This window comes from Pipra filicauda, unplaced genomic scaffold (genome assembly GCF_003945595.2).
Source record: "Pipra filicauda isolate LSUMZ 115617 unplaced genomic scaffold, ASM394559v2 scaffold459_size522612_pilon, whole genome shotgun sequence".
Taxonomy (NCBI): domain Eukaryota; kingdom Metazoa; phylum Chordata; class Aves; order Passeriformes; family Pipridae; genus Pipra; species Pipra filicauda.
This window is the reverse complement of record NW_024104597.1, coordinates 209,749-224,896: the sequence shown is the minus strand read 5'-3', so window position 1 is coordinate 224,896 and position 15,148 is coordinate 209,749. Positions and strand designations below refer to the sequence as shown.

Sequence of the window (15,148 nt, the reverse complement as noted above, 5' to 3'; positions counted from 1 at the left end):
ACTTTTAAGAACCATATGGTAAATCACTGAGCTGAATCTTCACCCCTGGAGTAATTATCCAAAGATGGTAGGTCCAGGCATGCCTGAAGTTGCCAGAGCTGGCACTGCAGTGAGGAAGACGATGGGACAGGTGTCCACAAGATGGAGCTGTGCCTTTACACTGGGGAGGGAGGAAGGCTGCAGCTCTGCTGCTGCCCAGCATTCTGTCCTGCAACCTTCTCATTGCAACGTCAATCACCGGGATTAGGCATCTCTCTTTCAAATTACAAGGACAACCCTTGACAGAAGAATTTGCTATTGCTATTTTTGGATTACGTCTAAAACTGATGGGCAGCTAGAACAAAGAGGGAAATTATAAAGCAAAACACAAAGCACATCCAAGTAAATCAGGCCAAGAAAAATTAAATTGGACCGGTCTAGTATATCTCTGTTTACTAAGGAATTTTCTAAATCATGGGAAAATGTGGTGGGAGAGGAGCATATGAGCCAGGATAACCCTCTAACTCCCGCGATAGAAGCTTTACGTGGCAATGTGCCATGCAAATGTAGTAAGTCTTGCTGTCCAGGCAATGTTCCTGATTTCAGGCAGTGTTGAGGGATGTATCTCCCCTGAAGTTAACCAACAGCATGTTTACACCTGCTCCAGAGCTGGCCCAACAGCTTGTTTGCATTCTAATCCTCTTTTCTAATGCTCATCAAACTCTGTGACACCAACTGTAGAGTTACTCAATCCATGTGCTTCTTCAGCTAGAGAGCACGGTCCTAAGCACGGGATGCAACATATAGAGGCACAGGCACACACATGCAGGGCTAAGGTGAAGCATAAATGGTACATCCTGAAGTTTGCTAAAACATTGTGAATGTGAGGTTCCCCGGCACAGATCAAAATATTTACTTCAGAAGAGAGTGATGTAATTCCTATCAGATAGCAGGTCTGGGTGTATTCACTGGGAGTTTCACTCCAGGATAACATCAAGGGAAAGCAAGTAAAGTCAGTGCCATTCCTAATCTTCCTGCTGTTGATAGTTAGGAAACTTCTAGTGGTGTAATGTTTCCTCAAAGGAAAATCCTGTATTTCCTATTCCCATTACATCCAAACCATGACTTGATCTCCAAGACATCTTCTGCTGCTACAAGTGCTCAAGTAGTTTTTTGTACCCTTGTTAAATCTGCAAAAAGCACTTCCAGTCTTCCATTTCTTTCCCAGTGACTACCTCACTACATCCCACCCACCACTCTAGTCTGACCATCCAGGGGTGTTCAGTGTCCCTTCCCACCTTTCCTGGAGTCCAGCAACAACTTCTGCTCATAAGCATCACAGTTCCCTGCAGGGAATCCTGACCACCATTAACTATCAATTAACTGGGGAGTGCTAAGTCCCTGCGTTCTCAACACTATCTAAAGCACCCTCATGGGCAAAACACTCTGCTTGCCAGCAGTTATCTTGACTTCAGCTTCACATCTCTAAGTCTCTACTGAATGAGCAGTAGCCTTGTCTCACCTTTCTACCCATATCTCCCAACAAAAACTTTCTGCTTCTGCCACCCATCTTCCCCAGAGCCCCTCCTGGGGTGATGCCTCTTCCTCCTGCCTGCACAGCCCACACTGCTCTACTTCTTCTTTCCATATCAGTCCAGATATACCTTAAAAATACTCACTGTCTGGCACTTTTTTCCCAGTGTTTGGGCCTCCCTGGGGTTTTGGCCATTTGTCCAAGATTTCCAGATATTCAGAGCAGTAGTTCTACCAGACTGCCCAAGATCTGGAAGTCCCACAAATAGAGGCATTGCACATTTGTGCATATGTGTACATAACTGCAAGCTGTGGATGCACAGCCCAGCTGGTCCATGTGTGTGAAGGGGCTCACATTGGGCAGCTACTACACACACCAGAGGTATCCCCTGGGCAGAGGAGGAGGATGTCTGGAAACCTGGGCAAATAATCCCTGAAGGCAGCAATAATGCTCCCACAGATAGTAGGGGGAGTTGAACAAGGGCCATGGCTGTTGATAAAGCAAGCTCTGACTCTGCACAGTGCAGTACTAACAACTCCCTCCAGCAGAAACTACATACCTGAGCTTCACTTTATCCTGAAGCTTAAAGGCTGTCTGGTTAAACTTTCCCTGAATTTGGCAGATGCATTTTTCTGTATCAATGCCTCCAACACTTGCTTAGCATTGATTTGTAAGCGCCTCCAAAGTTTTGAAGTAGGATCCCCACATATACATCGTATTCTTGGCCTGGAGAGTGTTTGTGCTTCAACCTTTGCTTTCAAGAAACTTTATCGCCGTCCTAGTTGACACACTTCTCACCAACCCCCCATGGCCAAAGGATACTCTCTCCCTGAAATTTCATTTCATCTTGTTTTTCGAGCATCTTTAAAATGTTTGAGATTTCCCCAAAAATTTAATATTTTAGTGGATTTTTTCCCAACAAAATCATATTATTTTAAAGATCAGCATTGTTCAGTTTGATTGCTTATTTATTCCCAGCTGTCTTCCTCAGCAGATGACCTTTCTTCCTGTTTGCTTGAAATTCCCTTCATCCATTTTGTCACTTTTCCTTTCAATCTCACCATAAAACTTCTCTCTTTAAGCTATGGTTGATAATCTGTTAAACATTTTTTAAATTCAAATACAGTGCTTGCTGCTTTAAAAAAAAATAGACATGTTTACAAATAAAACAGCAGCTAAGACACTTTCATTTAATTTTTAAAAATTCTAAATACTTCTAGAAATAAAGATTTTTTTTTCATTTTGCAACAGCTAGCAGTGATCTCTTCCAGGTATCCCATCCATTTTCTCTTTTCTTTCCTCTCTGACACATATAAATCCTATTTGGGCTTTTTTCTGGAGAAAAAACAGTAGCCAGGGAAAGCCCTCACTGATGTTAAGGTGCATTGACAGAGATACCCCTCAGCGAGAGGCAGGCAGACAGGGTGGCTTTCTCGTTCCAATCCACCCTACCCAACCCACCCTGCCTGTAGGTAACAGGCAAAAATGAGCCAAGAATTCTAAAAAGGCTTGCAGGCAGCGAAATATCTTGCAAGACAATGGTGATGGGCAGACAGAAGGACAGAGGCTGCACGAGGTACCCCCAGAAATGCAACACTAGGTTTGGAGAGCTGTTTCAGCTCCTGGAGGAGTCTCTTTGAGTCAGCCAGCTGTCACTGTGACAGTAACTGTTTCACTGGAGGATTAAAGCAGTCACGAGTTGCAGTTACCAATATTTTAAGCTCTGGGAGGCCACTCACGAATAACTAAGTGCAGCCCCCATAACCTGGCTCTTGTAAGGCATGAACTGCCTATAAAGTCCACGTTCATGTCTGACACACTTACATTGCAAAGGCACATACAGTGCTGCTTTTTTTTGGGTTGGGTCATTTGCCTCTGATCTACTGTTAATCTGTTATAAAGCCGGGCTGGAAAATAATTTAAAGTCAGGAAGTTTAAAAAGGTGATGCTATGCACTGCTTAATTTTAGACTGTCAGCATGATTCAGCTAACGTTGGCTTTTCAAGTGCTCTGGTAGATTGCAATCAGCTTGGCACTGAGACTCCTGACACTGCGGAGAACTCCCTGAAAGGGGATGGTGGAAAATACCCTTCCTTTGAAAGCGGAAAATGAATGTCTCAGGGCATCTGGTCATATCCTGCAGACTAAATAAAACAGATTGAGATTAAAAGTAGTGAGATGGCAAAAAGAGGAACATGATCAGCATTTAGACATAGATCCAAAAAAAAAACTTCAGGGGCATCAAGTTTAACCAGAGCAACACCTGATTTGTCAGTGCTGGTCTGTGTCTATATGAACTGAGAATTAGATGTATGCTTTCCTTATAAAATGAGATTCTCCAACATCCAGCTGGGATGGAGCTGGGAAGACAGAGACAAGAAAAGGTCAGTCACTGAGGTACTGCTGAGGACAGGGATGCATGTTCCCAACTGAACTTCTTGGGATGTGGTGCTTTCACTCAGTGTGTCAATTAAAGTGACTTATATCTATATATATAGAAAGGAGAGTCTGCCACAGACCTTGACTTCCCATTTTAGACAAATTTCTGCAGTGAGGTAATTGTAGCACTGGTGTGTGATGACCACATGAAGCCATAGCACTGTTCAGCTAAGTAATCCTCTCACTGTCCCTTGGGACTCTTGCAACGAATGTGTCTAGCCTCTTGCCTTCTCTGACAGAGCCCAAAGCCCAAGGAAGTCTGGTTTTGAGGTCTGCTTTTTCCCAAATGTTTATGTGCCTTCTAAACGATTAACAGGTCAAACAGACAGAAAAAGTAGCTGATTAAATGAAGGAAAAGCTAATAGGCACATCCAAGCTGTGCAGGAGGAGAAGATGTGCTCAGCTCCAGCTGGAGTTCAGATTTCCACGTTGGCGTTACCATAATTTCTCTCCATGACTTCAAATTAGTCAACAGAGAGTGAATTAAAGACTGTGTGATATACACAATTTAATACTATGGTTCTGTAGAGTCACAGAGAGATTATGGAAACAGCTGATGTGAAGGCTTGCTCTGTGTACACCATATAAAAGGCACACTGGAGGCACCATCCCTCCTTACTGCAAAGGAGGAGCCAGGTACCTGGAGCAACCCAGCAATGGCTCACCTTACCTGAGTGGTCTTTGTGCAACAAAGCACAGTGTCCCCACCTCCTGTCCCGGTCAAAGTTAGGTGTTGTTGAACACCTGAAAAGAAAATTAAAGGTGAAGTTTAGTGCAGCTTTAAATAACTGAAACTTCATGGCCTTCACACTTTGGCAACCTGGAAATTCATACTTTTTTTTTTCTAATTAACATTACTTTCATTCAAACTCTCTTAACACCAGAGGGAGAAGTTTGCTTTCATTTGTTAAAGTTGCTCTGCTTCATTCCTCTCAAATTAAAAACAGATAAAAAATGAGATGTAGAAGCAGGATCTGAGATTTTCGACAAACCCTCCAGAAAAATGCCAACATTATTTCTATTTCTAAGATTAGAAAATGAAAGACAGAAATAAAAATAAAACCAAAGCAAACAAATTATGTCTTCTTTACTCATTACAAAACAAGCAAAAGAGGACCCAGACTATTTTTGATGCCTGATGGTTACTTTAATAATCTGTGGAGGCAGGAGAATGTCCACAGAGGGACTTTTCCTGGCTTTCAGTGACAAATGTATTTCACACTCAGTTCCTTTAAAACATTCTTATTTTGGAACTTGCTAGATGAAATGAGGAAATAACTGACATGGTGGTGATTTCCAGACACACAGATAAAACCTCCCCTTTTTTTTCAGAGCAGAGGACTGAGTCCTGCACACCACGTCGCCTGTGGGAATCCTACCAAGGCGAATTTTGACAACTGTTTTCTGTACACCTTCCTTGCCCTCACTGGTCTGTTATCTCCAAGGCTCAGAGCACTCCAAAAAGCATTGAGCTGCTGTTCTTCATTTGCAGAAGTAAACTTACAGGCTTCCCCAAAGTCACACAGGGAACATGTGACTGAGATGAGGCTGAATCTTGGGGGTCCAAGTCCTGTCCCAATGCACCATCCACCAAAACATCCTCCCTAACCAGTTCTAATGCAGAGAAATAGATATCAGCTACATGGCATTAGAAAAATTAGAGTTTACTTTATTTAATGTGCCTTATGATCTATTTTTATTATGCATGGTTTTCTCATACCTTGAACACTTGGGTGATCAAATAGTTTTTCACCCCAGGATGTCACAAGCTAGATTGAAATTTTATTGTGGTGCATGTGTACCATTTTAACTGCCCTACTTTCCTTCTAATTAGATGCTATGTGGCATTTAAAACACTTAATTCCTGTGGAGCATTTGAACAGGCCATGTATATTAAGTTTGGTGACCTCGATTATATAAGGTGCAGTAACAAAAAGGTGCTTGGTAGTCTAGTGCAGATTAACTTGGCACATACTTAAAGAGGCTGTTTTCTCATAAGCATTAAGGCTGTTGTGACTCTGTTGGGAACTGATGGAAATTTCTCAATGATCCTTTGGTGGGAAGTAGATTGTGCTTTTTTAAAGGATGGTCTAGTGTGCATGAAGATTAATATGAGGAATGAGTTAAAAGTGTTCTCAGCACTGCCCGTGTCACTGTTGGCAAAACCATCTCTGACTGAACACTTCGTCTGTGCCAGCCATGATGGGGGAGGAGAATCCACACTTTTCTGACTTTTCTGAATGACATAATTTCTGATTTAGCAGAGTGATGTTACACTGGGCAGCATGGAATAGGCAAATGAAAAAGGCTCTGCATAAACCTAAGAAATGTAAGAGAACTCTGGTCATTATGGGGGGAAAAAAACATTTTTGTGCAATTCAATGCTCTCTGGAGCCTGTCCAGCAACAGTCAAGTTCTAAGGAAAGGGGGATCTCAAATTTTTCTGTCTAAAATGTTTTTTGTTATCAGAGACCCTGACAGAAGCTCCTTCTATCAGCTTTTCACAACCCACTGATCCTCCCACTCAATGCTCTCCACAGCCAGTCCCCTCCTTCCCTATTATCTTGCAGTGACTACAAAGAGGTTGGTCCTACCTTGTGATGCCAAGCTGCCTCCTCAGTGTCAGGCTTCTTGCCCAGTCACATAATCCTTCTATATGTTCCACCACATATCTCTCCCTGTCTGGGACAACCTCAGCACATCCTCAAAACTACTTCACTTGTCTCCCTCCTTTTATTTTCAAAATGCCTTCTTTGCTTTGAGGCTTACCAAAAATGTGATGATATTTCGGTCTCAGGGGATGTGACCTCCAGCAGCCAGACCAACCCAATAGGCTTATTATTTCTTTGTGCTATTTGCAAATGCACCCATGCTCAAAATTTATGAGATAGCAAATGTCTTTACATCAGCCTGTCATTTATTGTTAATAAAAAGTGAAAACTTTAAGACACAGACACTGAACTAATTACACCAGAAAAGTCCACTTTCTAGGGATAGATTTAAATAACATTTTAAACCTATGCATGGTAAACAACATAGGAATGGACAAATAAAATGGTATATCACAGATGAGGCCTCACTGGCTGACAAGATAAATGGAAAGTGGGTTATCTTACCCACTTGGGAGCCCTAACAATAGGATGTCTTAGAGAGCAAGCAAAGGCTCAGGACAGACTGGTGGAAGGAAAGAGTTCTGCCATCACACTTGGTGCTGCTACTCTTTTCAAGACTTGGAGGTTGCCTGAAACCTTTTTAGGTGTTGTCCTGACCATGAGAGATGTCCAGACTTCACCTGACAACACCAAACCTACCACCTTCAGCACCAAAAAAATATCAAGCCTGGTGCTTGACATGTCCCAGCTCAACCCACATGTACTTCTCCTTTACAGGACTGCCATAAACTCTCCAGCTTGTAATCCGGCTGTCCATAAAGCTCTCCTCTGCACTGTTTTCAATCTGTGGCCGAAGTTTCAAAAGTTATCTTCTTGTACTCCAGGGAATATGGTAAGATCATTCCCTTCCTATAGATATCTAAGTGTACCTTTGCACAGGGGACCCACATATCCAGCACCCAAGCATAGGATAAGGCTTCTCCAGGGTATGAATCAATACCTTCCAATTTACAGCCAAAATCTCAGGCTAGGTCTGCTCCTGCCATTCCCCTTGAGCAGAATCTTGAGGAATCCATCCCACCATGAGACACAGGGGCAGGGTGCTGGCAGCTTCCCTGCAACCACAGCTCGGTCCAGTTCAGACCACTGTCCCCATTTGCTCTCACAGATGTTCACTGCACACCCATTTTGTCAGTCTCCACACTGCTCTGTCTTTCTGGAGGTACCAATGAAATTCAGAAGCAATTCCAGCTGGCTTTTTTTCTCCTTAGCACAAAGGGAAAATTTACATGATATCTTTAGTAAGTTATCATGTAAGACTTGGTAAGAGGACACTAAATAGAAACTTATCTGTGAAAATAGCTTATAATTAAAGGGAAATGCAATACAGGATGCTGTTAAAGGAAGTCTATTATTTAAATACTGCAATTATTTTGTCTTCTTTCCTGTATTTTCAATAAATATTTATAAAGATACAACTTGTTTGTTGCTCCCAAAAAAAGTAGGGAGGGCTTTCTGCAGTCAGGAGCTGATTTATGTTGAAACACAGTATCTGTGTCATAGGTACTATGAGAAAACATAAAATTAAAGCCAATTGGAGAAGGTTTTGGCCTGCACTGTGAAGTCTTGCCTTGAAGTATGACTTGAGTACTAAGGACGTGAACTTAGATGCATAAGCCAGCACTCTCCTGGTCTGGTCTCCTTGCATTTGCCCCCAAAGAGGCATGTTGGACCCAGCCTCCCATCATCTCCATCCTTACTAGCAGCTTGCAGGCAGGCAGGAACAGGAAGGACACAAACCTTGCCTTCACCTGCTGTCTGCCAGGTCCCCCGAGATCGGTTATTCAACATAAGTCCAGCCTGGGTTAGTGCCAAGTCACACAAAAATGCACGGAACAGGTTTCCCAACTGCTATTCAGGGCTCTTTTACCGGCATCTCTGTGCCTGAAGTCACACGTTAAGTTGCTTTTAGCTTATAAGCAATGCGTAAACACTGGCCAGAAGGTCACCCATAGGGTGAAATGGCCTGTCAAAATCAAACAGCTCCAGCTGTCCTCCTCCTCGTCTCCCTGCTTGTAAATGGCTTTTAAAAAATCGGAAGCATGAGAACAAGTTGTCCAAGGTCAGCTCTAAAGTGTGCTCTAACCTTGGATCCCATCTATTCACAGGTTTTTCCATTTCTGTGGCCTAACTGGCTAAAAACAAATACACAGAGTGTCATGTATTAACAGGATACATCTTAAGCACTGCACGAAATTAAGTGGCTCCAAAGGTCAAACTCTTTGCAGCTACAGTTCATCAAAGACGGGGTTCAGATAGGAAAATTATTCCAGTTCCCTTTCTTTAGTTAAGATAGTCTCAAATTCTTGTTTCCTGGAGGTTTTTCTTACCTGTGTTATAACTGTGGATATTGGGGGAATTCCAAAGTGGTCTCCTAGCCTGGAGCTCTATGTCTATTTGTGTAAGCAGTTGTGTGTTGTGTTGTTTACATTAGACCAGCACTTACACTTGAAACAGATGTGTCATCAGAAAGACACCACAGATCATGAAAAAATTAGACAGACAGGTATAAAAAATGAGAGTTCTGCCCTGCATGGGCGAGTAAAATAAACTCTAAAATATTATCTCCGCCCTGAAAACATGCAAGTGTTTGCCTTTCACATATATGCTCATCTGGGCATATATTTTCACATTACGGGTGCCCACATATTCCCTGCTTTGTTGCCTTTGATTTCTGTTAATATACACCTATTATATGGGTTTGTCTGCAAAGTTAATCTTGTTTATTCAATGCTTGCTTCAGCAGGGTTCCCGTCTGAGTGCCCCTACCCCAAAATGAGTCATGAATACTTTTAACAGCTTCTGCATATGTAAAAGAGTAACCTTTGCCCAAAAGAAGGAGACCTGGCCTTAAACACACTAGGAGAATAAATCATTACCCAACAAACAGGAGTAACCTCACTTCTTAGTACTGCACTATCCAAAAGGGGCCTGGTGCCAATCTGGACAGAAATTAGAGATACCATGGGGAGGGAGGGCAGGGAAACCAACTTTCCTCAAAAATCAGATGTTCTCTGCTGCAATACAAGTAGTACCTGCACAAATCAAATAACTCCTCAACCAGGTGTCCTCTCTTGCAGGTGTCTGGATCCCTCTCCCTCAGCAGAGGGTTTCTGTCAGGTTCTGCTTTTTCTGTGCAAGCTCTTGTCACTCATGTAAGTCACAGTTCCAATATGAAGGGCAGTGAGGCAACATTTCTGCTGTTCCTGAGCTTTCTGTGGTGCTGGAGATGCAGTGCCTGGGTTGCCTTCTCCCTGAGCACGAGCCTTGACCCGAGGGCCGTGACTATCAGCAGAACTGCACTGGTCTCCTTGGGCACAACACCAAGCTCAAATGAATTATTCCAAAAGCAAGATTAAAGCACTAGAGAGATGACATTTTCATTTGAATACTGTATTCATTTATGAGCAATGTCAACTTACCATTTCTTTCTGGAAAACGTATTTGAAATACATGAGTGATAAAACCTTCCACCAAACCGGAAAGGAAATTTGCATAAATTTCCATCCTCTGTAAACACTGAAATACAAGAATAAAAAACTCATCATGCAGCTGAACACCAACCCACAGGTATATATATTATATGCTATTATATGGATTTATGAAGGTAGATATCTATAAGTTTTTCAGCTCTACTTTTGACTGCATGTCTCTGCAACTTTTAATGCATAAGAGGCTTAAAATCCTATATAATGACAGAATCAACAAAGATTAATGGACTCTGCAGTAGAATAAAGATCTCAGATCATTTCAGTTCAAAATAGATTGCAATTTCTGGTACAGCAAATGCCAATTATATTCATTAATTGCAATTATCATTTCTAATTATGTAGTATTGTAATTGCATATTAAAATAATTTCTGAAGTTGTATCCTTTCAAGATCCATATCACATTGTAACATCTTTTTAAAATAATTAAGGAACCAGACAGTACAAACTGAAATAGAAACAGTCAGGAGGAAGAAAGTTTTAAAGGTTGGGGGTAGACAGATATTTTTGATCATACCACTCTCCCTTTGGGATAAGCGTATTCCTTACAAATGGGGAGAAATTGATGGGACCAGTGTCTAAAAAGGGCAAGTTTTACATTCACCACGTCAGTGATGGCAGTCTAAGGAAGGGTGGTGGGAGTCTAAGGAAGTCTAGTGGGAGTCTATCAGAAAAAAATCCTTCAAGACAAGTCTTGAGAATGAGAGAGGCTGAAGATAAAAAAGACAATGAAAATCTGTCAGAGCTTATTTAACCATTAAGCTAAAAGCAATCAGTTTTGAAAGCCTGAAGCTTGAATGGGAAGCCAACCACTGCCATAGTAGAGAAATGGGGCATACATACAACCAAACTGGCAGCACAGCACATTTCCATGTCTCAGAGACAATGTATGGCTGCTCCTTGTCCTGAGCTTACCCTTTCCATGCTGGCTGGGGCTCCTGCAAACTCTTAGGATATCTGTTAACCCTCATGAACCAAGACTCATCATCTCAAAGAGCTGCCAAGGTCAGTTATCAGAATTATGGAAAAAATAACCCCTCCTTGTGGTCCAAATCCTTCCTAATCAGTTGGAATTACTGTCACTCCCTCTGCCCTAACTATCCCCTTCTCTGTCAATGTGAAATAGTCACTACCAGCCCCTCTGCCATCCTCTTGTTGATCCTAGTTTGCATTGTCTGAACTAATTAAGCAAATGTTCGAATACCAACCTTCTCTATCCAATACCTCTCGTTATAAGTAGTTAGGAGAGTTGTGAAAATACATCCCCATTCAGAAGACATATTGCATCCCAAAGGCTGTTGAAGACTGTTATAAGCTATAACGGTACCACTAATGGCCTGATTCACATAATCTTTAACAGTAAAAGCACAGCAATAAAATAAAATAAAATAAAATAAAATAAAATAAAATAAAATAAAATAAAATAAAATAAAATAAAATAATAAAATAAAATAAAATGGAAGTCTTCAGTGCCTGCACACACCCAGGATGTTTGTTGGCTGCCATCAGAACAAATGCAACCCAGAAAGCTGCATGGGGCTCAAACCCTTCTCCCACAGAGAGATCAAGGGCTGTGGTAGAAATTGAACCCATACATACAAAGAATTTATATGCTTTAAAGTGACAGGGAAGACATAGCTCTGATTAAAGGGAGTTACACATCTCCAGCCATACCACGTTATGAGTAAATATAAAGCCACACCAGCTCAGACAAACTAAAATCTCATCAGCACCTTCCCATTAATCTGCACCTGAAGGAAAATTACCTGAGATTCCTGAGCTAATCCCAAATTCCCCTTTAAACAGAAATTAATATTGGCATAACCATTCCATAATCCTTATTCATGTTGAAACAAAGACGGGCTTCCTACCGACTTGCACAGCACAGACACACACAGGCAGATCATTCTTACTGTCATAAGACCTATTGGATTTGACTTTTACCTTGTCGGCGAGTGAACTCATGTTTTGAGCCTTTTCCTCCCCCAGATTTGTGGCGCTACAAAGAGAAAAAGAGAATGTGGATTGGAGAAACAAATTCACGCTGGGAACTATCCTGTTGGGACAAATGTATTTTCCAGGGTGCCCTGAAACTGCGTTTCTCCCAATGCTTCTGCAAATATCTCATTATTTGCATGTGATTTTTGGTGGGGCACAGTCTGGTGAAAGAGAGCGGATACACGTTGGTTCGTAAAAGATCTCTGTTAAACCAGCACAATAAAACAAAGGCCAAAGTTCTGCTCCTTTATATCTTTCTATTGCCAAGCGACACACCTCCTATTTCTCTCGGCAAGAAGCATACATGCACTCTGGGGCCAGTTCACAGTTACAAACAGTATCTCAGTATTTGACTTTTCCTGTAGTTTTGCTGTATCCCCCAGGGCATTAGTTACAAAAGCAACCTCCAGCTGTGTTTGGGTTTGCTGATCAGCAAGCAAAGAGCACTAGGTTGAGATGATTTTAAGCCACAGGAAATAATAAAAAATGGTAATACACATAAAGTGCTGCTGCCACTAACAGTTGCCAGTGCTGGCAACTAAACTATAGCAAAATAAAAATATTAAAAAAACAGCAAAAGAAGCAGCACATCATGAACATAGAAGTGGACAGGGGACGTAACAAGTGAGGGTTAAGAAAAAGCTGTTGCTGGGATATATAGGAAGGGCTTGAACCATTCTGCAGAAAAAAACAATTTTTGCAGTCTACACTGACTCTGCCAGCACTGAGCAGTCTGCAATTGCTTCAGCCAGGGATGATCTTTTCCTTGGCACCATGAATATTTCTCTCTGCTCCCACGTGTAATATCTGAGGAGATACTTCTGTAATTCTCTGGGATAGTTGGGATTATAGCATTGTTTAAGTATATCTTATAGCATTGTTTAAGTATATCTGAGTTAGTTTTAACCTAGCTAGTGAAATAGGGCTGATCATAAGGTCCAGGCTATTAGCTGTCCTGCTAGTACATGGTGGATGCCAGGCCATGGTGGGGTTTAAGCCAACTAGTAAAGTCAAACCATCATGGCCACACTCAGCAGTGCTTCAAGTGCCTGGCAGATATACCACAGAAAAGGCACAAAGCACATGATAAAAAAATGTAAAAAAATGATGTGGAAACAGAGAGAGGTCTGAGAAGAACAAGATAGCTACCTAAGCTGGCCTGTTCAGTTACCAGACAGCAGTAAAGTCTGTCAGGGGAGCACTCTCCTACCATGCTACTGCAGGTACCTGGCTTGTGTCAATACATTTCTGAGATGTATTTTCAAAGGATTTCAGTTTTTGCGGTCTTTCCTCCCCTCCCATTCCTCGTCCCTGGCAGGGCATGGATGTAAGCAATTGCTTTAAACACAGAAATGTAGAGTACCATCTATCCCCCAGGCCCCCCATTTAGTCAGCACTGCTGCCAACCTTCATCTAGCAAATCCATTTTGGTTTCCATTTGAAGCTCTCATCCTCTTGGTCTGTTTGGTGGCTTCACTCATCCAACCCCAAGGCAACATGGTCTTGCCAGGCAGCACGTAGCTGATCCACCACTCCAAAACAGAAGAATCAGACTTACCGTCTTTGCACAGTCACTGCTAAGAGTCAGAGCCAAGACAACAGTGAAAGGAGCACAGACTTTCATCTTTGCTTTCCTCTCATGAAGGTTTTGCCTGGTACAAGGAAACTACCAGGGCTGGGCTGAAGTGGAAGGGTGAATTAGCAATGAGCTTTCATAAGGGACTGTGATTTACTTCACTTTAGGTATTTTAGTTTTTTAAGTAAGCAGAGCTGTTATCGTTGTTAATCATTAATATCTTCATGGATAGAAGGGAATGACATGTAGGGAGAGACTCTCCCTAAACCACAGGGAGTTAGTTAAGAGTTTACAAAGTGTCTGACCCTCAGAGATGATCCCTAGTGTAATCAGCAAATATTGAATAACACTTCCAGAGGAGCTGATCCAACGCTGCTTGCAACCAGAGATGATTTATTATCCAGATGTTCCCCTTCTCTCTCTCTTTAGGAGCTAATTAAAAGCATGGTGTATCAAAAACAAGGAGCTCAAAGCAAGCCCACTCAGGAGATGGGATTACATTGCAAAATATGGACCAGATCAATGCCAATATCAAACACAAGGATTACTCATTAACAGATGGTTACCTGCCCAGCTGTGACTTGCAACAGTAGCCTTCCAGCAACAGATTGGGAAAGTTACAAAGAAAGAAAACAGCCATTATTCTGAAAACATATTTTGTGTACCAAAAAGCTCCCTTCTGCCACCATCTGAGCAAAGCCATCTCTGTCTTGTAGAAGCCTGTCTGAGAAAGCTGCAATGCAAAAGCATTTTTAATAGGGATGCAAAGGGTATTGCTAAAATGGAGATTTCACCGGTGGAGTGTATTTTAGCCCCACCTTGCCTCACAACCAAAATCCACAGGTTTGGCTGGTACAACTGTGCCTGTGCTCGAGGCTTTTGCCAGCCATGTCCTGTCAATCAGGGACCACACCTCTTCACACCCAAAATCCCCAGAGCCACAACAACAGAAAGAATACCATAGTCCTTGCTTAAGTTGTGTGCTACCCTTTGAAGTTTCACCAGCACAGCTATGGAAGGGATATGATTATTTTTAATTTTTTTGACCCAACAAGACCATGGCAGTAGGGCCCAGCAGTGCAGCGGAGCTACTCCCTGCACAATTTTGACATGATGGTTTATCACGTTGGAGGGAATTTGCACTGGCTGTGCTATCACACTACTGTGGCCTTCATCACAGTAATAGCTCCTGTTAGTACAAGTAGGCATATATAGATTTATGGACTAAACTTTCCTACTGTGAGCAAGGCTTGGAACAGTAGGAACAAGGCAAATTTGGAATTTTCTTCCCAAAATCCGGCAAAGACCAAACAAGCAGAAAAAAATCTTTGCCCCTATGCGTTGCTTGTTGCTGGAAGACTTGAAGTAAATAAAGGTTCAGAATAGACTTGTGGAATAGATTTGTCTTATTTTAACTCATTTCAAACGTGGAAATAGGATGTACAGGCAGTCTGATCTGCC

The 15,148-nt window shown here is 42.0% G+C and overlaps 1 protein-coding gene across 1 annotated transcript in view; it reads right to left on the bottom strand.

Moving 5' to 3' along the window:
• HGFAC (HGF activator) overlaps positions 1 to 13,782 on the bottom strand; it is a 42,808-nt gene extending 29,026 nt beyond the window's left edge. The window contains exons 1-4 of the mRNA XM_027718427.2: positions 13,670 to 13,782; positions 12,058 to 12,112; positions 10,047 to 10,143; positions 4,623 to 4,696 (exon numbers count right to left, since the gene is read on the bottom strand). Coding sequence (XP_027574228.1) covers positions 4,623 to 4,696; positions 10,047 to 10,143; positions 12,058 to 12,112; positions 13,670 to 13,735 — 292 coding nt within the window. The 5' untranslated portion in view covers positions 13,736 to 13,782. The remainder of the gene's footprint in view (positions 1 to 4,622; positions 4,697 to 10,046; positions 10,144 to 12,057; positions 12,113 to 13,669) is intronic.
• Positions 13,783 to 15,148: the final 1,366 nt, after the last annotated feature.